This window comes from Mus caroli, chromosome 1 (assembly GCF_900094665.2).
Source record: "Mus caroli chromosome 1, CAROLI_EIJ_v1.1, whole genome shotgun sequence".
Taxonomy (NCBI): Eukaryota; Metazoa; Chordata; class Mammalia; order Rodentia; family Muridae; genus Mus; species Mus caroli.
In genome coordinates, this window is record NC_034570.1 from 12635064 (window position 1) to 12659295 (window position 24232).

A 24232-nucleotide genomic window follows, 5' to 3' on the forward strand; every position below is an offset into this window, starting at 1 on the left:
TGGATACTTTCTCTAGCTCCTTCATTGGGGGCCCTGTGTTCCATCCAATAGATGACTGTGAGTATCCATTTCTGTATTTGACAGGCACTGGCATAGCCTCACAAGAGAGAGCTATGTCAGGGTCCTGTCAGCAAAATCTTTCTGGCATATGCAATAGTGTCTGGGTTTGGTGGTTGTTTATGGAATGGATCCCTGGGTGGGGCAGTTGAAGAGACAAATCTTGAGGGTAACTTGGACAGTTGAAATGACAGCCTGAAGCATCTGTGGCTGCAGAGCAGAAAATGATTTAACTCTGCTTGTTCTGCTTTCTTGGCCAAGAGCAAAAGAAACGTGAAATTTTGACCTGGTTAAGGCTCTGTAATTTCTCTTTTACTGTCCCCAGACTCTGGTGTGCCTCATCCTCAGGTGTTAATGGGAGATGATTACCCAGTGAGTGATCTCACTTTCAGAAGAATCCTTTCCTTTAAAAAAAAAAAAAAAGTTGTATTTCCAGACCCAAACACTGCTGTTGCTACTGTTGTTGTTGTTGTTGCTGCTGCTGCTGCTACTACTACTTCAGCACTCAGGGTTCACTGAAAGTCAGAGCCCAAGAAGGAACTAAACAAATAACAAATTAGGCATTTTGGGGGTGATGTTGAGGGACAAATGCTTGTGAGAGGAGATAGAGAAGACACGCAGAGGTTCAGACTGAAGTGCAGGTCTGATGCCTTATAAAAGAAAAAGGGTCCAACATGGTGCTCAGTTCTTGCAGTCACATGGGCAGAAGCAGGAGGATTGTTTGAATTCATGATCTTGAGGCTGGCCTGTACAATCTGGCGAGGCCATGTTTCAAACTCAAATAAAATAAAATAAAATAAAAACCCACTCAACCTATTAACCAGTCAACCAAAAAAGAAAAGGGAAATGGAAGAGACTTAGGACAATCATCAATCCAAAATGTACCTGAGAGATCCTCTCAGCTAAGTCAATGAGGATTCTGCAGTATAAAGATTGCCTGTCAAGCATTTCAAGGCAGGGGCTGGAGATGTGGCACAACCATTAAGAGCACTTGATGCTCTTCTACATAACAGAGTTCAGTTTTTAACTCCCTCTTGGAGCAGCTCACAACCTCTTGTAGCTCCAGCTCCAGGGTCTGATTTCTGGCACCTGTACACACATATGAATACTTTCACACAGACATGCATATAAAGACTTAAAATAAATTGACAGGGGCTGGAGAGATGATTCAGTGGTTAAGTGTGTTAGCTGCTTTTGCACAGGATCTGGGTTGGAGTCCCAGCACATACATGGTTACTAACAACTGTCCATACTCCAGTTCCAGGAGATGAATGCCCTCTTCTGGCCTCTGAGGTGCCAGGCAGGCAAGTGGTTCACAAACATAGGAAAAACATCAAAACATACAGAAAAACAAAATTAAATAATTTCTTTTATTAAAAAAAACTCAGGAGCTGGATGTGGTAGCTCATACCTTGAATCCCAGCACTTGAGAATTAGAGAGAGGAGGACCTCTGTGAGTTTGAGGCCAGCCTGGTCTACATAAAAGTTCTAGGCTAGTCAGGGCTTTTTGAGATTTTGTCTCAAAATCAGTCAGTCAACCAATCAATCAATCAATCAATCAATTAGTCAGTCAACCAGCTAGTTAGAAACTTATAAGAATAGCCTGTGTCAAGGGCCCTTGAGGTGTTTGATCATTTTAGGGTAAACTTGTCCAAGTCTAAGGTTGTAGTTGAATGATAAGTAGATCTAAGTTTCTGCAGTGATGAGCAGGCTGCCAACCACCTCCTTACAACAGTTTCTTTTGCAGGAAATTTGAGTGATAAACCTTCATTGCTATCATAAATATGTTAGTTATTCATTTAATATCACATAATAATCTATACTAATCCAGTAACAAAATAATTATTGAGTCACTTTCATAAAGTGTTTCACAATTATAATACCTAGAATTTACCATAATCTCTAGAAAGTATGGAGTCCATTCATAAAACCAGGTTCATTTTTATGGTTCTGTTTCTACCTAAATTTATTAAGAAAAATAAAGAAAAATTTATTAATTTTTTTCTACCTATAATTATAAGCATGAGTCAAAATTGAATAGAAATGTAAACTATATTTTTTAGTATTTCTCAGGGCTATTATTGAGTCTTTGTATAAAAGAAACAAATTGATAAACAACTCTGTGTAGTAAGTCCCTTTAGTGTTATTCCTGGCAGCTCCTGGAGTTGTCCTTGGCAAAAAAATCTTCCCTTTGTACCCTCATGATGGCCACTGTCTCTCATCTCTTCATCTAACACTCATGTTGCTGTCCTTGACTAGCTAAGTCTCAGAAGTGGCATGTCACTATATTCATTGATGATAATGTGACTATGGTCATATCCAGGGCCAAAGACAATTCAAGATAGAAACCACTGAGATATCAAAGCAGAACCTCCTTTCCTGGTGTCACCAAAGGTTTGAGTCATGATGGGCCTCATGGAGATTGTCACATGGGATAACAGTGCTGTCTACTCTGTGTGCAACACACAGCTTTAACTCCGTGTCTCATGAATTCCTTATGAAATCAGCTCTTGCACTCACACACATATAAATCCTGCTTTTAGAGAGTCCATAGAACCATTTCTTTGTAAAGATTAGCTGCTCCCATAGTAGCCTTTCCACACCTAACTCAGGAAGCAGCAATGTGGAGAAAACATAGGCTTGGATCAATCTGCTCACACTGTGGTAGTAGGGGTAAAAATGGGGGATGGTAAGATGGAGTAGGGCTCTACTGCCAGTGAAGTAGAATAAAGTAGAAAAGACCAATCACTATATACATTGATTTATTTAGTGATTTATTTAAGGTGTTTCTTGTCCTGCCTATTATAGGCCCAGCATGACTTCAGTTGTTTCCTGAGATAGGATAACATGGAGAATAGCTGAAACAATTGGTTGTTGCCCTTAACAACATTCTGACTGGCACATGTGCCTCTTGCTTGCTTACCTGCAACTTGTGGCTTTAAGGTATAAAATGAGGATGCAAATGGGAACCAGGATCGAAGCGTTTCATGAGCTGACTACAGTCCATGGGTGATAGCTCTCTTCCATTCTCATTGGTGTCAGGGTGCTTTTTCCAGAAAGACTTCTATAATACCAGTTTGATCATGATGATGAGGAAACGTGAGTTTCAATTTGTTGTGTGAGGGAACTGAGACACATTTGACTAAAGGTGTAGAATAAATATATGATCATATGGCACCTAAAGCCAGGGAGAATGTTCATGGTGAAAAGTGAGAACTGAAGATGAACCTTGAGAAAGAAGAGTCAATGACATAAAGAAGAATCAGAGACGTTGGGGGGAAAACTGAAAGAAGGTGGGAGAATCGGCCTCAAAGATGGCTGGGAGAGATCTGGCAGTTTGATCAAGCATAGCTGAGTTCAATCTAAAGACCAGAAAGTTGCTTTTGAGTGAATTGGAAGCTAACCTGATGTACCTAGTGGTTTCCAGGCCAGCCAGGGGTACACAATGAGACCCTATCTAATATATATTATGTTATGTATTACTTATGACGCCAGGGGTACACAATGAGACCCTATCTAATATATATTATGTTATGTATTACTTATCACATATACGTACACACACACACACACACACACACACACACACACACACACACACACACGTATCTTTTCCCTTTGGGACAAATGAATAATTCTGGAGAGTCAGGAAAATGTATTTTTACTGAGATTTGCTATCATCTGTGTATCATCTTTCCTTCTATCTATCTTATTACTGGGTATTGAAATCAGGGATTTCTACTTACTATGACAAATGCTGTACCTCTGACCTATGTAATAAACTCTTTTTACTTTTTATTTTGTGACAGGATCTGTTATCAGGGATTTGCCTTGAACTTTTCTGTAGCCCAGACAGATGTTGGACTTGTGAGCCTCCTGCCTTGACTAAGTGTATGTTTGTTTGTTTATGTAGACTAGGCTGGCCTTGAATTCAGAGAGATCTGACTGCCTGTGCCTCTGTAATGCTGGAATTAAAGGCATGTGCCACCACACTTGGTCTTTAATTCTGTTTTTAGAAAATGTTCATCCAAACTCCAAAAGCTTATGAGCTCATTATTCCCAGTTTCTTCCTGTCCTTTGAGTTTTCTGGGTAAGCTTACCAAAACAGAAAAGTCTTAAGACTTTGGAAGTTTTCATGATCAAGTTCAAAGTATTTGTATTTTTCTGATTTTTTGTGTGTTTGGGGGGCAGATATTTTACATAGCTGTCAATATAGAACATTGAATTTTGTTACAAAGTTGCCTTCTTAAAACTTTTATTTTATCTTTGGAATAAAGATATTGACACTTCATAGACAGCCATGATGATCAAATGAAGCATCATAGGAAAAAAAGCACAAGGTACCCACTAAGGGTACAATACCCTGTATCAATGCATTAACATATTACTGGAGGGATTTAATGGGGTATTTTTTTCTTTCTAAGGAGGAAACTTAAAATATTTATATTTCAACCTATTCATCAGTGTCAACTCCATAGAGTTGCCGAAGCGCAAGGAAGTTCTGTGCCATGGACATGATGATGACTATTCTTTTTGCAGAGCTCTGAAAGGAGGTAAGTATTTGACTTGTACTACTTATAGACTAGACCAGAATTTTTTTTTTAAGATTTATTTATTTATTATATGTAAGTCCACTGTAGCTGTCTTCAGATACTCCAGAAGAGGGAGTCAGATCTCATTGTGGATGGTTGTGAGCTACCATGTGGTCACTGGGATTTGAACTCAGGACCTTTGAAAGAGTAGTCAGTGCTCTTAACCACTGAGCCATCTCACCAGCTCCTGGGCCATAATTCTTTATGAGGCTGTTAGGACAAAGAAACCCTGAAAACATGGAGCTCCCTTACTGATAATGCTTGGTTTCTCTCCAAGTTTTGTTCTCGGAAGTATAAGTATTTTATAGTTGTGTATCCACATGGTGCATCATGGATGCATTTGAAGGAGCATTACATTTTCACCTTTTCCAATGAAGATTTCACATTTACTCTTGGCTACAGATGTCTTTTTCTAAATATCAAATGTATGGCTTTCGGCATGCACTTGTCTTAAGTTTGCTCTGCACTTGTGTTGGTTTCTTTAATAATCTCTTCTTTTTATTTGAATCTTGGAATTGTTGTTACTACTACCATCATTATTGGCTTTTGGGGGGTAGAATGACTATTTAGCCCTGTATGGTATCAAATTCATTATGCAGTCAAGGCTGGTTTTGAACTTCTTAATCTTAAGGCCTCCCTCTCTCCTTTTTTGTTGTTCATATTTTTCAGATAGGGTCTTTCAATGTGGACCAGGCTGCTCTAGAACTCACTATGTAGACCAGGCTGCCCCAGAACTCACATGCTTGCTTATGTTTCCAAAGTGCTGGGATTGAAGGCACGTGCCACCATATCTGGATGTGCTTTTCTGGGGAAGGGCCTACCTTGAAGATTGGGTGCTTGCCGAGATGCGTGTCTAGATGCTGCATGTCTGTGTCCCATGTGTTTGCCTGGTACCCGAGTAGGCTAGAGAAAGGGGTTGGACCTTGAAGCTGGAGTTGCAGATGCTTGTGAATCAGTGTGTGGGTGCTGGGAATTGAACCTGGGTCCTCCGAAAGAGCAGCCAAGCAGCCAGTGCCTTTAACTGTTGAGCCATCTCTTGAGCCCCTTGTAAATTTCTCTAGCACAACTATTTTACAATGATTCCACACACTCTTTGTGGAATTGTATTGGCATTCTATTAGAATTTTCTTTCATTTTCTTGATATCTAAGTTGTGCTAGAATCAGCGTAGCCTGCCTGATTACTCTTTCTCTATTCTTTCCAAAAAACATCTGTTGAACATAATCTGAGCAGGCCATGATTTTGGTCCGGGGGATGTGAAGTTGTGTGGTCATGGATCCTTGTTTAAAAACTCACTGTCCTAGAAAAGACATTTTTCAGAGGAAGGCCACAAATAGGAATATGCTGTTAGTTTTATCTATGTAATTGTCTAATACTGGTGACAGAAAGACACATATAAATCTTCGGGGAATTTTAGTAGTGTGTTCAATCTGAGATCATCAGAGGGTGAGGGGGAACATTATGTGGCAAGGAAAGAACAGATGGAAGTCCGTCCAGCCACACTTGGAGAGTGGTTTCTGTCTCTTTTCTCTTTGTTCTGGAGCACAATATGCTTGTGAGGAATTGCTGCAGTTGAGGTGACAAAAGGGGGCAGAGTGAGGATGTAAGCCATGCCTGGAATGTTGGTCTATAGCGTATGGTGAGTAGGAAGTGATGACCCAGTAAGATTTCCATCTTTGTAAATAGTTTCTTCATGTCAGGAGGTGACTGTGGCAGACAAATTGCTTCAAATGAAGAACACTCAGGACGTTATGAGAGACCATTAGGGATTCAAACATAGCATCCCTGGGCTCAGAGATGAGGCTGTTGAAGAGCATTCAGGGAGGACTTAAAGGAAATGACATGGTATCATAAGATGTTTACTGTGGCAGTCAAAGATTAGGTGACACCAAGAACCACTTGAGGGCTTGTGATTTCTCATCGCAAAGTGTATTATCTGAGGTGATGTGTATCAAAGAAGGGACAGATTTTAAAAGAAAAAGATAACGAGTTCTGGTTTGGGTATGTTGAGCTCAAGATAATTTTGGAACATTCAAATAAACATGCCCATCTGGCATCTGAGCATGTGGGCCCAGAGCTTAGGATAGATTGAAAAATCACTGATGTGGGGGCTAGGGAGATGGCTGAGTGGATAAGAGCATTGGCTGCTCTTCCAGAGGACCCGGGTCCAGTCTCAGCATCCACATAATAGCTCACACCTGTGTGTAACTCTAGTTCCAAGGGTATGGGACCCTTTCACAGGATACATGCAGCCAAAACACCAATGCACATAAAGTAAATCCTGAATAACAAACAAAACAAAAACCAAGCACTGAAGGGATCCTAGAAGCCAGAGATTAGACTTTTCAAGTTCTGTGTGTCTATTTTTAAAAGTAACTCCATTTTGTTGTTACTTCTTTAGGATATGATATTTAGAAAATATGGTAAGTAAAAATAAAGTAAGAATTACAATCTTACCACTTTTTACACCTTCTTCCTTTCTTCTTTTAAAAAAACCACATTTATGTATAAATAAATGTCTATTTCAAGGATCTGAAACTCAATGAGTCTTTTAACCTTGTTAATACTGTAATCTTGGGTGTAAGGATGCTATAGCTAAGTGCCACTAATTGGTTGCTTAGTATAATACAGATTTAGAGGGCAGAAGTCTGCTGTTAGGTGCCAGCAGGGTCGTGGTCCCTCAGAGGGTTCCAAGGGAGAATCTATTTCTGCCCACTCTCCAAGTTTCTGGTAGCATTAGGTGCTTCTTAATTCACAGATAGCCATTTCCTTCTTAGCTCTTCACATTGTCTTCATTTTTGTCTTTTTCAGCATCCAGATTCCTGCCCCCATCCCCTATGAGCTTTTGGACCCACCTCAGGGACCTCATATTAACTTGATTTGTGGGCACCTTGCTCTGGATTAGGTTAAGCTCATCATTTCTTGGAATGAAAATGACCACATATCTTTTCTGGGAGATGCTATTCCGTTTATAGTACTATCTGAAACTTGGTTCCTACTACCTGCAGTGTTGCCAAGTGAGCTGGTCTGGGGCCACGGGTAATGTGTGTAGAACCTTTTGGAAGAAGACAGAGGGACCAGAGAAGGGCTTCTGTTTTTCTTTCATCTGACCCAGTTCGGATATTTTCTGGTTTCTTCAGTGAATTTAGAGGCCTCTAGCTAATTCTCTATCAACACAGAGGACAATTGCCCAGGATGGGCTCTGTCACAGACAGACAGACAAAGAGGCTTGGCCAGTGGGAGAGGCTGAGGCTCTTGCCTGATCTGCTAAATGCTCCTGTAGTCCACAGGACAAACCTAGTTGTCCCTCCCAATTTCCTTCTCAAGCCCCCAGGTCTCAGCCACTTCCTTTCTTAATTCACAGATAGCCGTATTCTTTACAATTGTGCTACAGTTGGCTTCCCAATAACACCGTGTGTACAGATGTGTTTTACAACCAGAGCTTAGTGGTTCATGACTTTTCTAATAATTTTTCCAGAGCGTTTTATAAGTAAAACTTGAGGAGACGATGATGTGTGTGCCCATCTTCCCTGCTGGGTGGGTTCTTTGTTTCTCACTGTTTACATGTCTGCTGGCACTTGGGGACCTGCATGGACACTTTCCTTCTCATTTCTATGTACCACCACCTGTCACCTGCTGCTGCTGCTGCTGGGTTTTGGGCACAAGGAGGGTCAGAATCAGGGATGAATGCTCTGCAATGTCAGGAGTGGGGCATGCCACATGGCAACCATGTGGTGTAGTAACCCCGAAGCAGGAACCTGGCAGAAGGGATGCCCAGCTCTGCCGGCGTAACACCATCTACACCATCTTAATCTTCACTGTGTCTTGACCACTGCACTCTTTTTTTTTTTTCTTTCTGTAACCTACATGTTAGAGGGAGAGAGGTGACTACCATAAGTTGTCTGATGAACCCACTTTCATGGCATGCTGTGCACATGTGCACACACAATTTTGCTTTTTAAAGGTCACTATTTCTTTTGTTTGACATTTAAACGTATGTTCCTTTCTGACCTTACCTCTACCCCGAGTTCACTATTTTGTTGTCTGGTCTTTCTTGTTTATCTGCATCTATGCCGGGTGACTTGTGCAGGGCCAGCCTCATGGCTGCTTATTGAAATAGAGGCTGAATTCTTAGACGTCTTGGTGGTGTGACTGGAAAGAGTATAAGTATTCTGTCTGTATTTGAACCTTCTTGTGGGGGATATAGTTCAGATGGAATTGTGCCAGGCCTCAGGGTCAATCCTCAGTGTTAATGAAAAGAGAAATGAAACAAAGCAAAAAGAAACATTTTTCCTGCCTCCAGGGAAATTCTTATCTGTTATATCCAGCTGTAAGGGCAGCAATATCTCTAAAAGTTAGGCATGCACATGTATAATATAGATTGATGCATATTTTCCTTAATTCACTGAGACAGATCTTAAAAACTGGGAAGCCCTAGGAGATAAGACATGGGCTAGTATAGCGAGAGGTGCTGGCATATCTGAGTGTCAGGGTGGGGAACCAAGGATTGTTTAGGAGGCTAGTAGGTAGAATATGGGGGTCATTTCTCTATATTTTTCCTCAAAAATGCTTCTGATATTATTAAGGACATTTCAGAAAACTAGACTCCATAATTTTAAAAAATCACCTAAAATGACTAATAATGTTTGTTTTTTGTTTTCAGAGACTGTGAATACATCAATACCATTCTCTTTCGAGGGAATACTATTTCCTAAGGTATTATTCAAGAAATATTTTGTGCTTTCTTAACCTTTTGCATGTTGTAGCATGTTGCATGTAACCTGTGGTAGTAGAAACATGGGTTTCTGTAAATAGACACCATGACCATGGAGCCATGGAAACAGTTATAAAGGATGATTTTCCTTGTGGCTGGCTTATAGGTTCAGAGGTTTAGTCCATAAGCATCATGGCTTGAAGCACAGCAACACACAAGCAGACATGATGCTGGAGAAGGAGCCAGGAGTTCTACATCTGGATTGGAGGAGCGGGCAGAGTGTGACATTAGGCCTGGCTTGAGCTTCTGAAACCTCAAAGCCTGCCTCCATAGTGACACACTTTCTCCAACAAAGTCACACCTTCTAATAGTGCTACTCCCTGGTGACTAAGCATTCAAATCTGTGAGTCTATGGGAGCCATTCTTACTCAAACCACCCCATGTGTCAAGATTGAAAATAGCAATTTATCACTTTAAAGAATAGTGATTCATTGATATTGGACAAGCTCAAGAGAGTGTGGCCACAGTCAAGAATAGTTATTTAAGTTAAGATGGTTAAGAGTTTTGGTTTTAGGTATCTGGGTATTTATTTATTTATATTTATTTCTATTGTAGAGCATGGGGGAAATTGCATATAAGGTAGTTCCTTTTCTTGTCATTCTTTTCCTTTAACATACATACTTAACGTAGTAAAAATGGTCATTACCGACTGATGGTTTTCATATTAATGTATTAGCCAAGGGCCATGGATAAATCAACTTCATTAGTTACTAGTTAATACTTGAATAGTTAACACACTATCTGTGTTATGCTAATATGTTGCATAATTGTTTAGAATTAAAAAATCACATAGATTTAGGGACTAGAAAGATGGCCCAGTGGTTAAGGGAACTTGTTGCTTTCTAAGAAGACCTGAGTTCATTTCCCAGCTCCCACATTCATGCCTCAGAACTGTAACTACAGATGCAGGGGATCTGATGCCTTCTTTTGGCCTTCTGGGTCATTGAATACACATGGGACACATGCATACATACAGACAAAATACTCACAAGCATAAAATAAAAGTAAACAAATCTTTTAAAAATATCACATAAATCATAAACTTATTTTTGTTTTCTTGGGCACTTTGCATTGTCTTAGTTAGGGTTTACTGCTGTGAACAGAGACCATGACCAAGGCAGCTCTTATAAGGACAACATTTAATTGGGGCTACTTACAGATTCAATGGTTCAGTCTATTATCATCAAGGGGGAAGCATGGCAGCATCCAGGCAGTCATGGTGCACACAGAGCTGAGATCTATATTTTCATCTGAATGCTGTTAGTGGAAGACTGGCTTCCAGGCAGCTAGGATGAGGGTCTTAAGCCCACGCCCACAGTGACACACCTACTCTAACAAGGCCACACTTTCTAATAGTGCCACTCCCTGGGCCTAGCATATACAAACCATCACAGGCATTTATGCTTTTATAAAAATAACTATGGCCTCAAAGAGTACCTTTTTGTTTTTTTGAGTCTTAATGTTTGAGGCTAGCCTTAAATTCACAGTAATCCTCCTGCCTAAACTTCCTGTTTGCTGGAATTAAAAGCTTGTGGCACCATGTTTGCTGATGAGTTTGCTTTTGTTTTTCACTTTTGGTGAGTTTTAAAAAAAAATTAATAGATGGGCATAGTGGTGCATGGCTTTGATCCCAGCACTCAGGAGGCAAAGGCAGGAGGATCTCTCAGTTCAAGGCCAGCCTGTTCTGCAGAGAATTCTATGACAGCCAGAGCTACACAGAGAAACATGCTCTTAAAAAATACATTAAAAGATTAATTTTCTTCATTTGTGTGTGTTTGTACAGTGTACTCTGTGTGTGTGTGTGTGCAGATGCACAGAAGAGATTTTCTTGTATCTTGCTCTATTACTCTCAGCCTTATTCCATTGAGACAGGTTTCTTCCTTCCTTCCTTCCTTCCTTCCTTCCTTCCTTCCTTCCTTCCTTCCTTCCTTCCTTCTTCCATCCCTTTCTCCCTCCACCCCCCTCTCTGTCTGTCTCTCTCTCTCTCTCTCTCTCTCTCTGTCTCTCTCTCTCTCTCTGTCTTCCAGCCCTGAAACTAGATCTGTAGAACACACTGACCTTGAATTCACAGAGATCTACCTGCCTCTGGCTCACCACCATGGCCAGGCCAAGAGATTGGGTTTCTTACTGAGTCTGGAGCTATGCTCATGGCCAGCCCCAACACTCTTTTCTGCATGCTGCCATGCTAAGGTTGATAGACATTTATGTAGATTCTGGGGATTTGTGCAGAGAGCATCCTTCTCTCAACCATCTCCCTTGGACCCTTGTAGGCAATTTTAAAGAGATTATAAATATCCTTGTTTTCTAATAGGAAAAAAATGAATTCTCTGCTCACTGAATTAAAAGGCAAGTGTGATGTCTGTGCTAAAAGGTGCTTACTTCCAAGATGATGTGAGTTCTATGGTTGGGATTCACAGGGCAGGAGGAAAGACTTGACTCCCATAAATTGGCCTCTGACTTCTACCTGAATGATGTGGCATGCTTAGGCACACACACACACACACACACACACACACACACACACACACAGACATGAAGATTTCATTTTACTGAAAAACTAAGAAAGCAGGTGCTCTTACCATAAGGAAATTACCAATTCAATTCCAATGGTATCTATAAAAAAAAAAAAAGTCCTTGCCATGCTCACATCTTCCATTTCTACATTTAGGAGGTTGAGTCAGATGGATCTCTGTGAGTTCAAGGCCAGCCTGGCCTACATAGTGAGTTCTAGGCCAGCCAAGGCTACATAAAGAAGCCCTGTGTCAAAACAAAACAAAAAGAAAGAAAAGAACAATATTTTTTTAAAGGGATTAAAATTAAGCATTTTTTAAAATTAAGTATTTTCTTCATTTACATTTCCAATGCTATCCCAAAAGTCCTCCGTACCACCCACCCACTCCCACTTCTTGGCTCTGGCGTTCCCCTGTACTGAGGCATATAAAGTTTGCAAGACCAAGGGGCCTCTCTTCCCAATGATGGCCAACTAGGCCATCTTCTGATTCTTACATAGGCCTTTGACATAGTGACACCTAACATTTAGTGTTTCTTGTCTTTATTATTCCTCACTTTAGGGCCATTACAGATGTGTTGCAGAAGCTATTGCTGGGGATACTGAAGAAAAGCTCTTCTGTTTGAATTTCACCATCATTCACCGCCGTGATGTCAATTAGAATATGCTGAGTATACACACACACACACACACACACATACACACACACACACACACACACACGTATATATGGATATATAATTTTTTCCCCCCAAACTGTGTTGTTTTTCTTTTGAAAACTTTCCCATTTATTTTAGTATGTGTGTGAGCCTTGGTTGTCCTGGAACTCAGATTTGCCTGCCTCTGTCTTCCAAGTGATGGAATTAAAGGTGTGTACCTGACCCGTCCAGCAGGTCCAGTTATTCCAGGGTCTTGAGGGGACCTTCTCCTAAGAACCAAATGGGGGGGTGTAGAGAGAGACGAGGGTCTTGTGCGAATAACGACACGGAAACGTTCTGGATTGCATCAAGACTCCAATGTTTTGAGAAAGGCCCAAGGCTTAAATGCATAAGCAAAGGGGAAGTACAGATACTTATCAGTGGGAGGGATGGGGCAATACAAGCAAAAGGAGAAGTACTTATGGGCGGGGCAATAGAAATTCTTTCTTTTGGCAGCTACACGGGGAAGCAGGAACTTGGTGGTATCAGGGTGTGGTCAGGACATCGGCGATGACTTAGGGCTGGAACATTCTGTGGTTGTTCTTGGAATCGGTGTGCCGATGGCCCGCTTTTAACCCTTTTCTTTTCAGGGGGAGAGGCCCAATTCAGAGATCAAGAGTTGTCTTAATAGCTCCCAGCATGTACCATGATGTCCAGTGGCAGGTGTTGCTACTTCTCCTGTTGCTCCTCCCTCCTCCTGCTGCTCCTCCCTCCTCCTGCTCCTCTTCCTCCTTTTTCTTCTGACTCAAAAGTCAGGTTCTCACTCTGTAGCTCAAGATGGTCTTGGATTCCTTACACTTCTGTCTTTGCCTCTTAGGTGCTGAGATTACAAATCAGATGTGTTGCTTGTATTTTAAAGATCTTAGTGTCTAATTTAAGCAGGTACTGGGAAATGTAAAAATACAGATATAACATCAAGGAAGATTATTTTTTTGCATTATAATTATTTATTTTTTCTAGTGTTGGGAATTGAATAAATGGCTTCACAGATGCTAAGCATGCATTCTACCACTGAGTTACATTCTATGTCCTCTTTTGATAACTTACAAGCTTATGTGAGCATTACTTTTATAAACTATGAGATAAATTATATTAAAAATAGAGTAAATTTACTATTGGTGCTTTAAAAATACTATTATCATATAATATGTTATATGATATTATATAAATATATTTTTCAATCAAAGTAGATCAAAGTAGACAAGAAGTCCCAAAGTCAGCTGTTTGTGACTATGGGGTAGGGGTGCCTTGCTGACCTTGAAAGAAATGCCCCGTCCCTATATATTCACTTTATATTCCTATTGCTGCCTCGTTCCTGGTCTCAAATTCACATAGTCCCTTTCCCAACTGCTCTGCTTTTCCTCTGAGAGGGTGGACCACCCTGGGTATCTCCCTACCCTGGCACATCAAGTCTCTGCAGAGCTAGGTGCATCCTCTCCTCCTGAGGCCAGACAAGGAAGATTTTCATAGTATGGATCCCTAGAAACAGATGGCATACGGTACCACACCCTGCAGATGGAAGAAGAGATTGGTTTCCAAGGGCACAGAACATAATAGAATATGTAATCAACTTGTGTTAGAAAGTTTTCTAATGACAACAGAAACATATTGGAAAGTTTCCTTATAATGGCAGACTAGCCAGGTAACAGTTACCTAGGCCTTAATATTTTACCTAGACCTTAACAACTCAATCAAACATCACTTTAAACATGGGTGCTTCCTTCTACAAACCAACTTTACCTTCATTGTTTGGGATTAGAGGTGTGTACTAAGGGTGTGTCTGTACTCCAGCTGGAGGGACTAAAGTGTATGCTAAGGGCCGAGCCACAACTCAACTAGAAACAGTTATTTTTTCTGATAAATAACACAATCTTGGGGTTCACAGTGTGATCAAATATCCTGCAAGAGTCTGGCCATCTGGGGCTGAAGAGTCAGCTTTGATTATCAAGAGACCAGCACCACTGAAATGAGTGAAACCTTTCAGTTACAAGGACAGTTGATGCTTGTCAGCTGGAACTGAGAAATTAGCAGTGATTAAGAGGAGACTAGCATAGCTGGATGGTGGTTATGCATACCTTTAAACTCTACTCAGGAGGTAGAGGCAGGAGAACCTCTGTGAGTTCAAGGCCAGCCTGGTCTACAGATTAAGGTCCAGGATAGCCAAAATTAAACAGAGAAACCCTGTCTCAAAACATAGAAGGAAGGAGGAAGAGTCCAGTATCATTGAGCTGAAACCTTCTGAGAAGTGTTTTTTTTTTTTTTTTTTTTTTAAAGATTTATTTATTTATTATATGTAAGTACACTGTAGCTGTCTTCAGACACTCCAGAAGAGGGCGCCAGATCTCGTTACGGATNTCAGACACTCCAGAAGAGGGCGCCAGATCTCGTTACGGATGGTTGTGAGCCACCATGTGGTTGCTGGGATTTGAACTCTGGACCTTCAGAAGAGCAGTCGGGTGCTCTTACCCACTGAGCCATCTCACCAGCCCCTGAGAAGTGTTTTGTGAAGGCACACAAAAGCTATGTTCCAGAGACAGCTAAGGTTATTCCTCATGCTGGCAGTGGGAGTTGGTGGTAGTTTAAAAGTCACTCAGGTCATACTGGTTTTGAAGAAATGAAAGGATCATGGAAAGCAGCTGAGACTTGGAACTGTGAGAGGCCAGGAGAGTCCATTGGTGAAGGTGCCTTAGTGGAGGTTATTGGTGAAGTGCAGCCCAGTTGCTACGGAAGACCCCAGCTTTTTAAAGATGTCAGGACAATGGGATGACCACCAAGAACAGCAGCAGCAGAGTGGGGGCAGCGAGAGCCAAGAAGACAAGCTGTGTGCATTGCAGAGGGCAGAGCTGGAGAAGTGATTTAAGCTCCTGAGCCCAGAAGATTGTGAGTGAATCCAAGACAACTGGACATTGAACTATTTATACTGTTGGATATTGGTTTTGCTTTGTTTAGGTTGCTACTGTGCCCTGGTTCTTTTCCCTTGTAGGAAGTATTTAACTTAATTTTGACTTTTATAGGAACTCATCATTGAGAGACTTTGAACTTTTAAATGCGATTTTGGATATTTTAAAAAAGACTGAATTTTTACTGCGTTTGAATTTGTAAAGACTGTGATAATTTTACAGTAAAATTTAACACAAGCTAAAGTCTAGCTCTAAGACACATGCATAACCCTGTCTGGCTCAGCTCCACATCTTCACTTTTCTTTACCTTCCCTCTCTGTAATGGGCGTTGATCTTCTGAGCCCCGCGTTACTGTCAGTAGTAGGTCAGCTAGAGCATGCTTTTGATACTGGATAGAAGCAATCCCAAGTGAGACTACGACCCTGCCACTCTCCTGTGGCTTCTCCACCTCCAGGTCTTTTCTCCCCACCAACCACTGATGCACTGGGGTAGAACCCAGCTTCACCACCCTCCCTCACTCAAGTGCTTGCCATTTGGTTATCTATTATTAAACTAAATTTCGTGAACCTGGTGGGGTGCTCAGCCTGTTTGCTCACAAGACATTAGGAGCAAAACCAGACCTGCATTTGCTCTGAATCTACATCTATTGGATGAATGAATATTTTTTTCTTATAAAAGATTCAAGTTATGTGCATGTCATCATTTGACTAATACTTACTGGTTACCTGCTGTATGTTCATCTGTTTTAAGCACTGCTGTTATAGCACTGAACAACAGAAAACATAACAAAGTAAATCTCTCTTACTGATTGATGTTAGTCATAGGTGGCATAGTAGAGCGAGAAGCTCAACAAATGCTAAGCCTTCATTTTCCAAAGGAGCAGAGAGGTTTAGCCTTCTTGGAAAAGACTGATACCCAGCTAGCTCAATCCAATTACTTTATTTAAACATCATACAAGGTTAATTTGGGCTGGGAAAGGTCCCAGCTACCAAAGTTAAGTTGCTCTTTGCTGCACACGAGAACAGACAATCCACACAAATCTCAGTCCCTTTTGATCATGGCTAGTTGTATTCCAGGTTTGCCAGGAGTGACTTAGGACTGAGGCTGGTGTAGCTCCAAGCTCTCATGTAGTACCATGTGCAGATTCTTTAACGAGACACTATTTCCCCAGGTTCAAACAGTCTCATAACAATTTCTCAGCCTCTATTGATTAACCCAAACATAGCAAAGGCTCTGCTGAAACATTTCACTCAAAGCCAGACACAAAGGCTTTACTATACATAGCAGTACATTCTGTCTTCAAAGAATCTATATTTTCAAGGAGAAAGTGTATGACAGGGTATTTTATAAGCAAACACATCATGTACATGCCACACTTACAGAAATGGGAGACATGGCAGCGAGAAAGGAAGTGACATTTGTAGTTTTATATAGGGTGACTGGAAAGACCTCACTCAGAAGGTGAAGTTTGAAAGAGTGGATAAGCAAGGCATGTGGTTTTCTGTGGGTAAAGGCATTGCAAGTTGAGAGAACTGTTGGAGTCAATGTCCTGGGGTTGGAGTGTGCATAGTGATCTTGCAGAAGAAGAGGGAGGTGCTTATGAGGCAAGAGGAGCCAGAGGTGTGTGGGGAGAGAGTAGGCACATGCTGGAGTTTGACAAACCATCCTTAGGACTTGGGCTGCTGCTTTAAGAGATGGAAAACCACTAGAAGGTTTTGTAGGGAATGCTATCACTCACACTTTAAAAAGGCATGGTCTGGCATCCATCTGTTGACATGGAAAGAAGTTGCATGAGTTTTGGCAGCAGTTTGGGTAGGGAAGGAAGTTGAGAGACTTGAAGTAATCCAGGTATTAGATGGAGGAGGTGTAAGAGTGATCTATGCCGAGTTTATTCTGAAGATATAACCAACTACAAAATCACTTCTGCTACTGATTGGATGTAAGATATGAAAAAGAAAAGCTGAGATGATTTAGTTGCCTCTGAGCAAATGTAGGGATGGAGTTATTGCTTGAGGTGGAAAAGTTGGGGGGAATGGGTTTTAGGACATAAGAGTCATGGAGCTTGCATTTGGAAATTTGAAAATATATACTAGGCATCTAAGTGGAGACTTTGAAAAGACTACAGACTACCTGAGTCTGAAGTTCAGGAATGAGTTCTGGACTGGAGATAAACATTTGGATGTTGTCAACAGAGGAAATGAGTAGATATAGAGAAAGCAAGAGGTCCCAGGACCAAAGTCTAGAGTACTCTGAATCTTAGAAGGACCTTCCAAAAGACTGAGTTGGAAGCTTCACCTATTGACTCAAATCTGTAATCCCAGGTAATCTATACGCTGAGTGAGATATGAGAATCACAAGTTCAGGAGCTCTGTGTAACTTGAAGGAAGCTTTTCAAAATGATAGGTATGGGTCTTGAGAAATATCTCAGTAGTTAGCAAGAGAATGTCCTGCTCTTCCAGGAGACCAGAGTTTGGTTCTATTTCAGGTAGCTTACATATTATAGACTTCCAAATGCCTATAATTCTGTCTCCAGATCCACAGGGTCAGGCTCCATACATTATTAAAAATAAAGCAGAATCAGACATCTTTGTCATGAACTAGAAACCTAGGGAAATGGAAACTCCAAGGAATCTATGAGGGTGACCCTAGCTAAGATTCCTAGTAACGAGGGATATGAAGTCTAAGCTGGCCATCTCCTATAGCCAGGCAAGACTTCCAAGGGAAGGATTGGGACACTAACTCACCCATAAACCTTTGATCCACAGTTTGTCTTGCCTACAAGATGCATTGAGGTAAAGATGGGGCAGAAATCGAGGGAACAAGACCCATGCCCATGAGAGGGATCCCACCCTGACACTGCTAATGATATTATTCTTAATGATATTCTGTTATTCTTGAAGACAGGAGCCTATCATAATTGCTATCTGAGAGACTTCACCCAAAAAAAACTGATGAAAACAGATGCAGAGGCTCATAGCCAAACATTATGTAGAACTTGAGGAATCCTTCAGCAGAGGGGGAGGAAAGGCTTGAAGGAGCTAGAGGGGTCAAGGACAACACAAGATTTAGCCACCAGTGGCTACATGTACTGGGTTCCTGAAAGGAAAGCTGGGGCTGTATGGGAGGGATGGTGAGAGAAGAATAAGACCAAGATAATCTTTCTGATCAAGGCCCAATGTTTACTTTTTGAGTCTGATCTAAAAAAAAGGTGGGGGGGGGGACCCATCCCTCACTACTGCAGGATCTTGTGGCTTGTCAGGATCGTCTTGATCTTGTCAGGAAAACAAGTTCAGACTCTCAATGGGTAGTGGTGTCTTGGAGGAAGCTGCAGATGTGGCAGGACAATAGACTTTACCTAGCTTGGGTACCTAGGAAGACTCCAACCTAGGTGGGCTAGCCACTCAAGGCTGGGGGAGGGCACAACAAGAAAACCTACAGAATCAACCAATTTGCCTGAACTACCAATCAGGGGTCCTGCATGTGAAGGAGCCAGAGGGGTCAAGAATACCACAGGAAAATCTACAGAATCAGCTAACCTGGGCTAATAGGGGCTCGCAGAGACTAAACTATCAATCAGAAAGCATGTGTAGCACTGACCTGGGCTCTCTGCATATATGAAACATACATTCAGCTTGGTCTTCATATGGGACTTCTAACAGGAGCAGAGGCTATCTCTGACTCCATTGCCTGCCTTTGGATCTCTTCCCCCTAACTGGGCTGCTTTGTCTAACCTCAATAGGAGAAGATGTACCCAGTCTTACTGCAACTTAGTAATACCAGGGTGGGTTAATCTCCATGGAAGCCTTCCCCTTTTCTGAAGAGAAATGGAGGAGTGGAAGTGGACTGGGAGGAGGTGGGGATTGCTGTTGGGATGTAAAGTAAATAATAAAAGTTAAAAACAACAAAAAAATCTAAAATCTTGAGACACACAGAGGCACACCTGCCTCCATGTGACATAATGCAGGAGAAAGAAGATATCCAGAGATCTACCTGCAGTCTTGCCATGCTTCATGGTCAGATAAGGGCTCCCAGAGACCTGTCTGCTGCCACTAGGCATGGTCAGCCTATAGACACAGAGAAGTCTGCCTGCCACCATACTACATGGTGTGAGCAGAGGAGGTCATTCAGAGGCTTGTCAGCCATGTGGCCTACCCACAGTGAGAGCCACTACAATGTAGAATTATGTAACAGTTCAAGCACTAAGAAGAGAGATAGAACTGGAAAAGAAAGAGTGGAGAGGAATAGCCTGTTGTAAATATCCAGCCTCAGCCACCTGAGGCCATGATGAAGTCCCAGCTTGTGCATCTGCTGAGGGTCTTTAAAGGCCGAGTCCATGGCTGTGCAGTGGCAGGGGTCTGTCTTAATGTCCATGGCTCACATTATCACTAGAGACCATGGGGACATCTGTGGTATGGGCAGGCTGTGCAGAACTGGCCCCACTCCTCACTGATTGAGTCACTCTGGAAAATGGGGACCCACTTCCCACCAGAGGCAGCACTCCACACAGCAGACCCTGGTGGTAGGGTGCAGGTGAGCCAGCCTCTGAAATTTGATCTCACCACTTACCTGCTGTGAGGTAGGTGCCTTGGGCCACTACTACCCTCCCTCTCCACTTGTGTTAGTTGGGAGAGCCACCTCCAGGGTCATGAGTTGGGGAGAGCTCCACTGCCCCCTACCAGCTGCAGCTCTTGGGAGAGTGGGTCCCAGCCTTAGCTGGGCAGCATAGTAGTGCTGCCTCTGGTGGTGTAGGTGCCACTGAGCCTACCTCGAAGGCATGAGAGCAAGTGAGCTAAGCCTGCTTCCTGCTGATGGCAGTGTTGGGTGGCCTAGCTGAAGCAGTGCTGGAGAGCTTGCCTTGGTAGTACAGCCGAGGGATAGCCCAAATCCAGAGCTTTGAGTTGGCCCACCCCAAAAATCTATTTGTAAACTGTTGGAACTAGTGAAACAGCCTATTCTGCTGACCAAAGCTGCAGGCTCTCCATGACATAGGGATAACTGGGAGGAGCCCTGGTGAGGAGCCAATATTGATGGTGTCACAGAAGCCAGAGGCCTAGAACCAAGCTGATGATTCATTGCAATGAACACCCTCAAGTGAAAATGTAGGGTATACCATGGGACACACTGTAGCACACTATGGCTTTCACAATGAGTTTTTTCTGTGACTTTATTTATTTGTTTGTTTTTTTATTTATTGCCAAGAACCTGCTTGGAGAGGGGTTCCGAGGAAGGGATGTCTGGGAGCAGCAAAAATAAACAAGTTGCAGTCAAATCATAGGTTACTAGCTGGAGGCCTATGCTCCGCTCAGGATAGCTTTCCAGATTGCTTTCTCTCTGTTCTGTTTTCTCTGAAGATCTCAGACCGCTCTCTCTATATTTTCTGCTCGAACCAGTTCTTCTCCAAGCAGTTCTCTCTTGCTATTCTAAAAAAAAAATTCTCTGGAGAGAATTTTTCTCATCTCTTGCAAATCATAAGCCCAGTCTTTTATTTTACATACCAGTCCATATCAATCACTCCAGGATTTCCCTTATTATCTTATGAACCAGCATCCCATGACCCCAGGCCTTTAATTCTTGAGACAGCAGGCACATATTTTCTTTTAACATTGCAAAAAAATTCAGAGATCTGTCTGCCTCTGTTAAGCACAGATGATAAGGTGGTTGGGTGGGACTCTGCCCTGAAAGTACCATTTCTACCCTCGACTGGGCCTAACCTTGCTCTGTCCCAGGTTGACCCTGAACTCAGAAATCTTCCTGTTTAGCTGGATAGATCTCCTGCAATCACCACTCCTTAAATCTCTTTATGCCCTTCCTTAGCATCTTTCTGACAAGTTGGCTCACAGCACAGCTGTTTTTGTTCCTTTAGATTTGTGAAGCCCCCCATATAATTCATATTTATTGCATCTTTATATTTTGCATAATTGAGAGACTATATATTTTCAAACTCATACATTTTGATTTCTTTTCCACAGCCTTAAGGGCTGTCCTGAAGGTCCCAGAATTTATCATTTTGCTGAGACATTAGCCATATCTTTGTCTCTTGGCTTTGTGCTATCTCTGATTATCATGGAGGACATTCCTTGAAAGAGGAATATAAAAATATGTATATTTTAATACAAGCCAGCCTTATGCCCACAGCAGCCATTGAGACTTGTGGAGGCCCCATGCCAGCTGGCTCTGATCCCAGGGGCAGGAACCATGTCATTTCCTCCATACTAAGGCCATGCAGGACTTAGCAATTCATATGTGTGTGTGTGTGTGTGTGTGTATATGTACGTGTGTTTAATTTTCTTCTGCAGGGGAGGTTGCAAGGGCAGAGGGCACACATGAGAGGACAGGAAGATTAGAGAGACTGGGGTACATGATGTAAAACTCATAAAGAATCAATAGAAAGTTGTAAGGAAAAAACCCCAAATCTTTAAAATAATACTTAAAAAGGAGGGTTATAGTAAGCATTTGTGTAGTAGGAGGATTATTCAATTCTCATTAAATCCTGAGTCCTCGGCAGAAGGGGGAGAGAGACAGACACAGAAAGAGACAGACAGACAGATAGACAGTGTGAGGTCATTTTGAGATTTGGTTAGGGAGCATGTACAATTTTTTTTAGGTATCAATTCTGGTTCTGTGCCTCTCAAATATGGAGTCACACAGCTCTGCGAACCGCCCTGTGGTAACCCACTAAGGCTTGAGGAGGGCACATTCTTACCCACCCTACTCGCCACTAAGGGGGAGAGGGGATCCTAACACAGACTTCCCTCAAAATGTCCTCCACAAACCTCATTTAAGTTATTTATGTATTAAGGATTCCCTAAGGTCTGGGTATGGTGGCGCATGCCTTTAATTCTAGCACTCAGGAGGCAGAGGCAGGCAGATTTTTGTGAATTTTGAGGCCAGCTTATTCGATAGAGAGAGTTCCAGGACAGCCAGAGCTACATATTAAGACCCTGTCTCAAAAAACCAAGATGAAAATAAAAAGTCTCTGCCCTATGCTCAATGTGTCGAGGAATTTGTTAGGTTTCTTGTTCCGTGATGTTGCTGTGTTTATATTGCATCTCTGCTGTGGGGTGGGCCTGGATTCACCAGGACAGTCAGTGTGAGCTTTCCCCAGGAACTGTGGCTGTCTAGGCTGGGCATGTGACAAGCACTGGCTCATCAGAAGGGGAGGGGAAAAATTCCTTGTCTGTGTCACTCTCTAGAGGTAAACCAGACAGCTTGACACCCTTTTTCTGTTCACACGTATCTGATTACCACAACAAAACTAGCCTCTGGGTAACTCTGAGGTTGTACATAAGGGAACGGTGAATCCAAAGAAACAGGAACACTGCTAAAGCCCTCAATTGGTCCAGCCTGCGTTCCGACTGGCTCTGTACCAGCCAGTGTCCTGGCTGGCTCTAGAATTACCATTTACTGGTTTACTGGGTTGAGTACTTCGTGTCTGTACCAAGAACATTCTAGTTGTTTCATTGCTACAGTGCTCCATCCCTGAAGCCAGGCTAACGTCAGCATCTAGCCCTTTGTGCTTTGCCCCTTCCTAGCTTCCTCAGGTGCTTTTCACTCTTCTCGCCCTGCCTGTCTTGTACCAAACTTAGGGCCTGCAGCACGCTAAGGAAGTTCTTTATCACTGAATTATAATTTACAGTTTTCTGTTGCTGATGTTGGCACGGTCAATTTACACACCAGACACCTTAGGTCCAGGGACTGCTTCTTTATTTTATTATTTATTTGTTTATTCATTTATTGAAATAAGCTCTTACTCTAGGCCTGACTGGTCTGGTTCTCATTTTATATAGTCCAGACTGCCCTTACTGTCTTAACAGTCCTCTAGTTTCAGCCTCCTGGGTGCTCAGATTACAGGTATGTGTCATCATATCCACTTTGTACAAATGCTTTAGTTTTAATTTCTTTTAAAATCAGAATTAAAAAAAAAAGACAATGTAGCTTCCTTGGAAGGCTGAAGTGGGAGCATTGCCCACTCCTTCTCTTTCCCCTTTTCTCCCTCGGGTATAACCCTCCTTCTTCCTCAGAAAAGGGGAGCCCTCACATGATTATCAGCCAGCCTTGACATAGCAGGTTGCTGTAAGACGAGGCATCTTCTGTTGAGGTTAGACAAGGCAGCTCAGTTAGGGAAAAGAGATACAGTAGATACAGTGACAGGCAATGGAGTCAGAGACAGCCCCTGCTCTCACGGTTAGGAATCCCACATGAACACCAAGCTGCACAACCGTTACATATGTGCAGAGGGCATAGGCCAATGTCATGCATGCTCTCTGGTTGATCCTTTAGTCTCTGTGAGCCTCGATGGGCCCAGGTTAGTTGATTTTGTAGATTTTCTTGTGATGTTCTTGACCCCCTGGCTTTTTCAGTTCTTCCTCTCCATCTTCCATAAGTTTCCCCAAGCTCTGACCAACATTTGCTGGTGGGTCTCTGCATCTGTTTCCATTAGTTGCTGGGTGAAGCCTCTTTGATGACAGTTATGCTAGGCTCCTGTCTGCAAGTACAGTAGAATATCTTTAACAGTATCCAAGGTGGGTTCCCTCTTGTGGAATGGGTCTCCAGCTGGAACAGTCATTGGTTGGCCATTCTCTTAATTCCTGCTCCATCTATACGCCTCAATATCTTTTCTTTTCTTTTCTTTTCTTTTCTTTTCTTTTCTTTTCTTTTCTTTTCTTTTCTTTTCTTTTCTTTTCTTTTTTTTTTTTTTTTTTT

The 24232-nt window shown here is 42.2% G+C and overlaps 1 protein-coding gene across 2 annotated transcripts in view; it reads left to right on the forward strand.

The window, feature by feature from the left end:
• The window catches only part of Ly96 (lymphocyte antigen 96), a 20790-nt gene extending 8107 nt beyond the window's left edge, over positions 1-12683 (forward strand). Inside the window, exons 3-5 of one of the 2 annotated variants that reach the window (XM_021171107.2) lie at positions 4482-4610; positions 9312-9364; positions 12494-12683. In XM_021171107.2, the coding sequence (XP_021026766.1) occupies positions 4482-4610; positions 9312-9364; positions 12494-12592 (281 nt within the window). In that variant the 3' untranslated portion in view covers positions 12593-12683. The remainder of the gene's footprint in view (positions 1-4481; positions 4611-9311; positions 9365-12493) is intronic. The other variant, XM_029469186.1, reaches the window with a different exon arrangement.
• The last annotated feature ends 11549 nt before the right edge of the window (positions 12684-24232 follow it).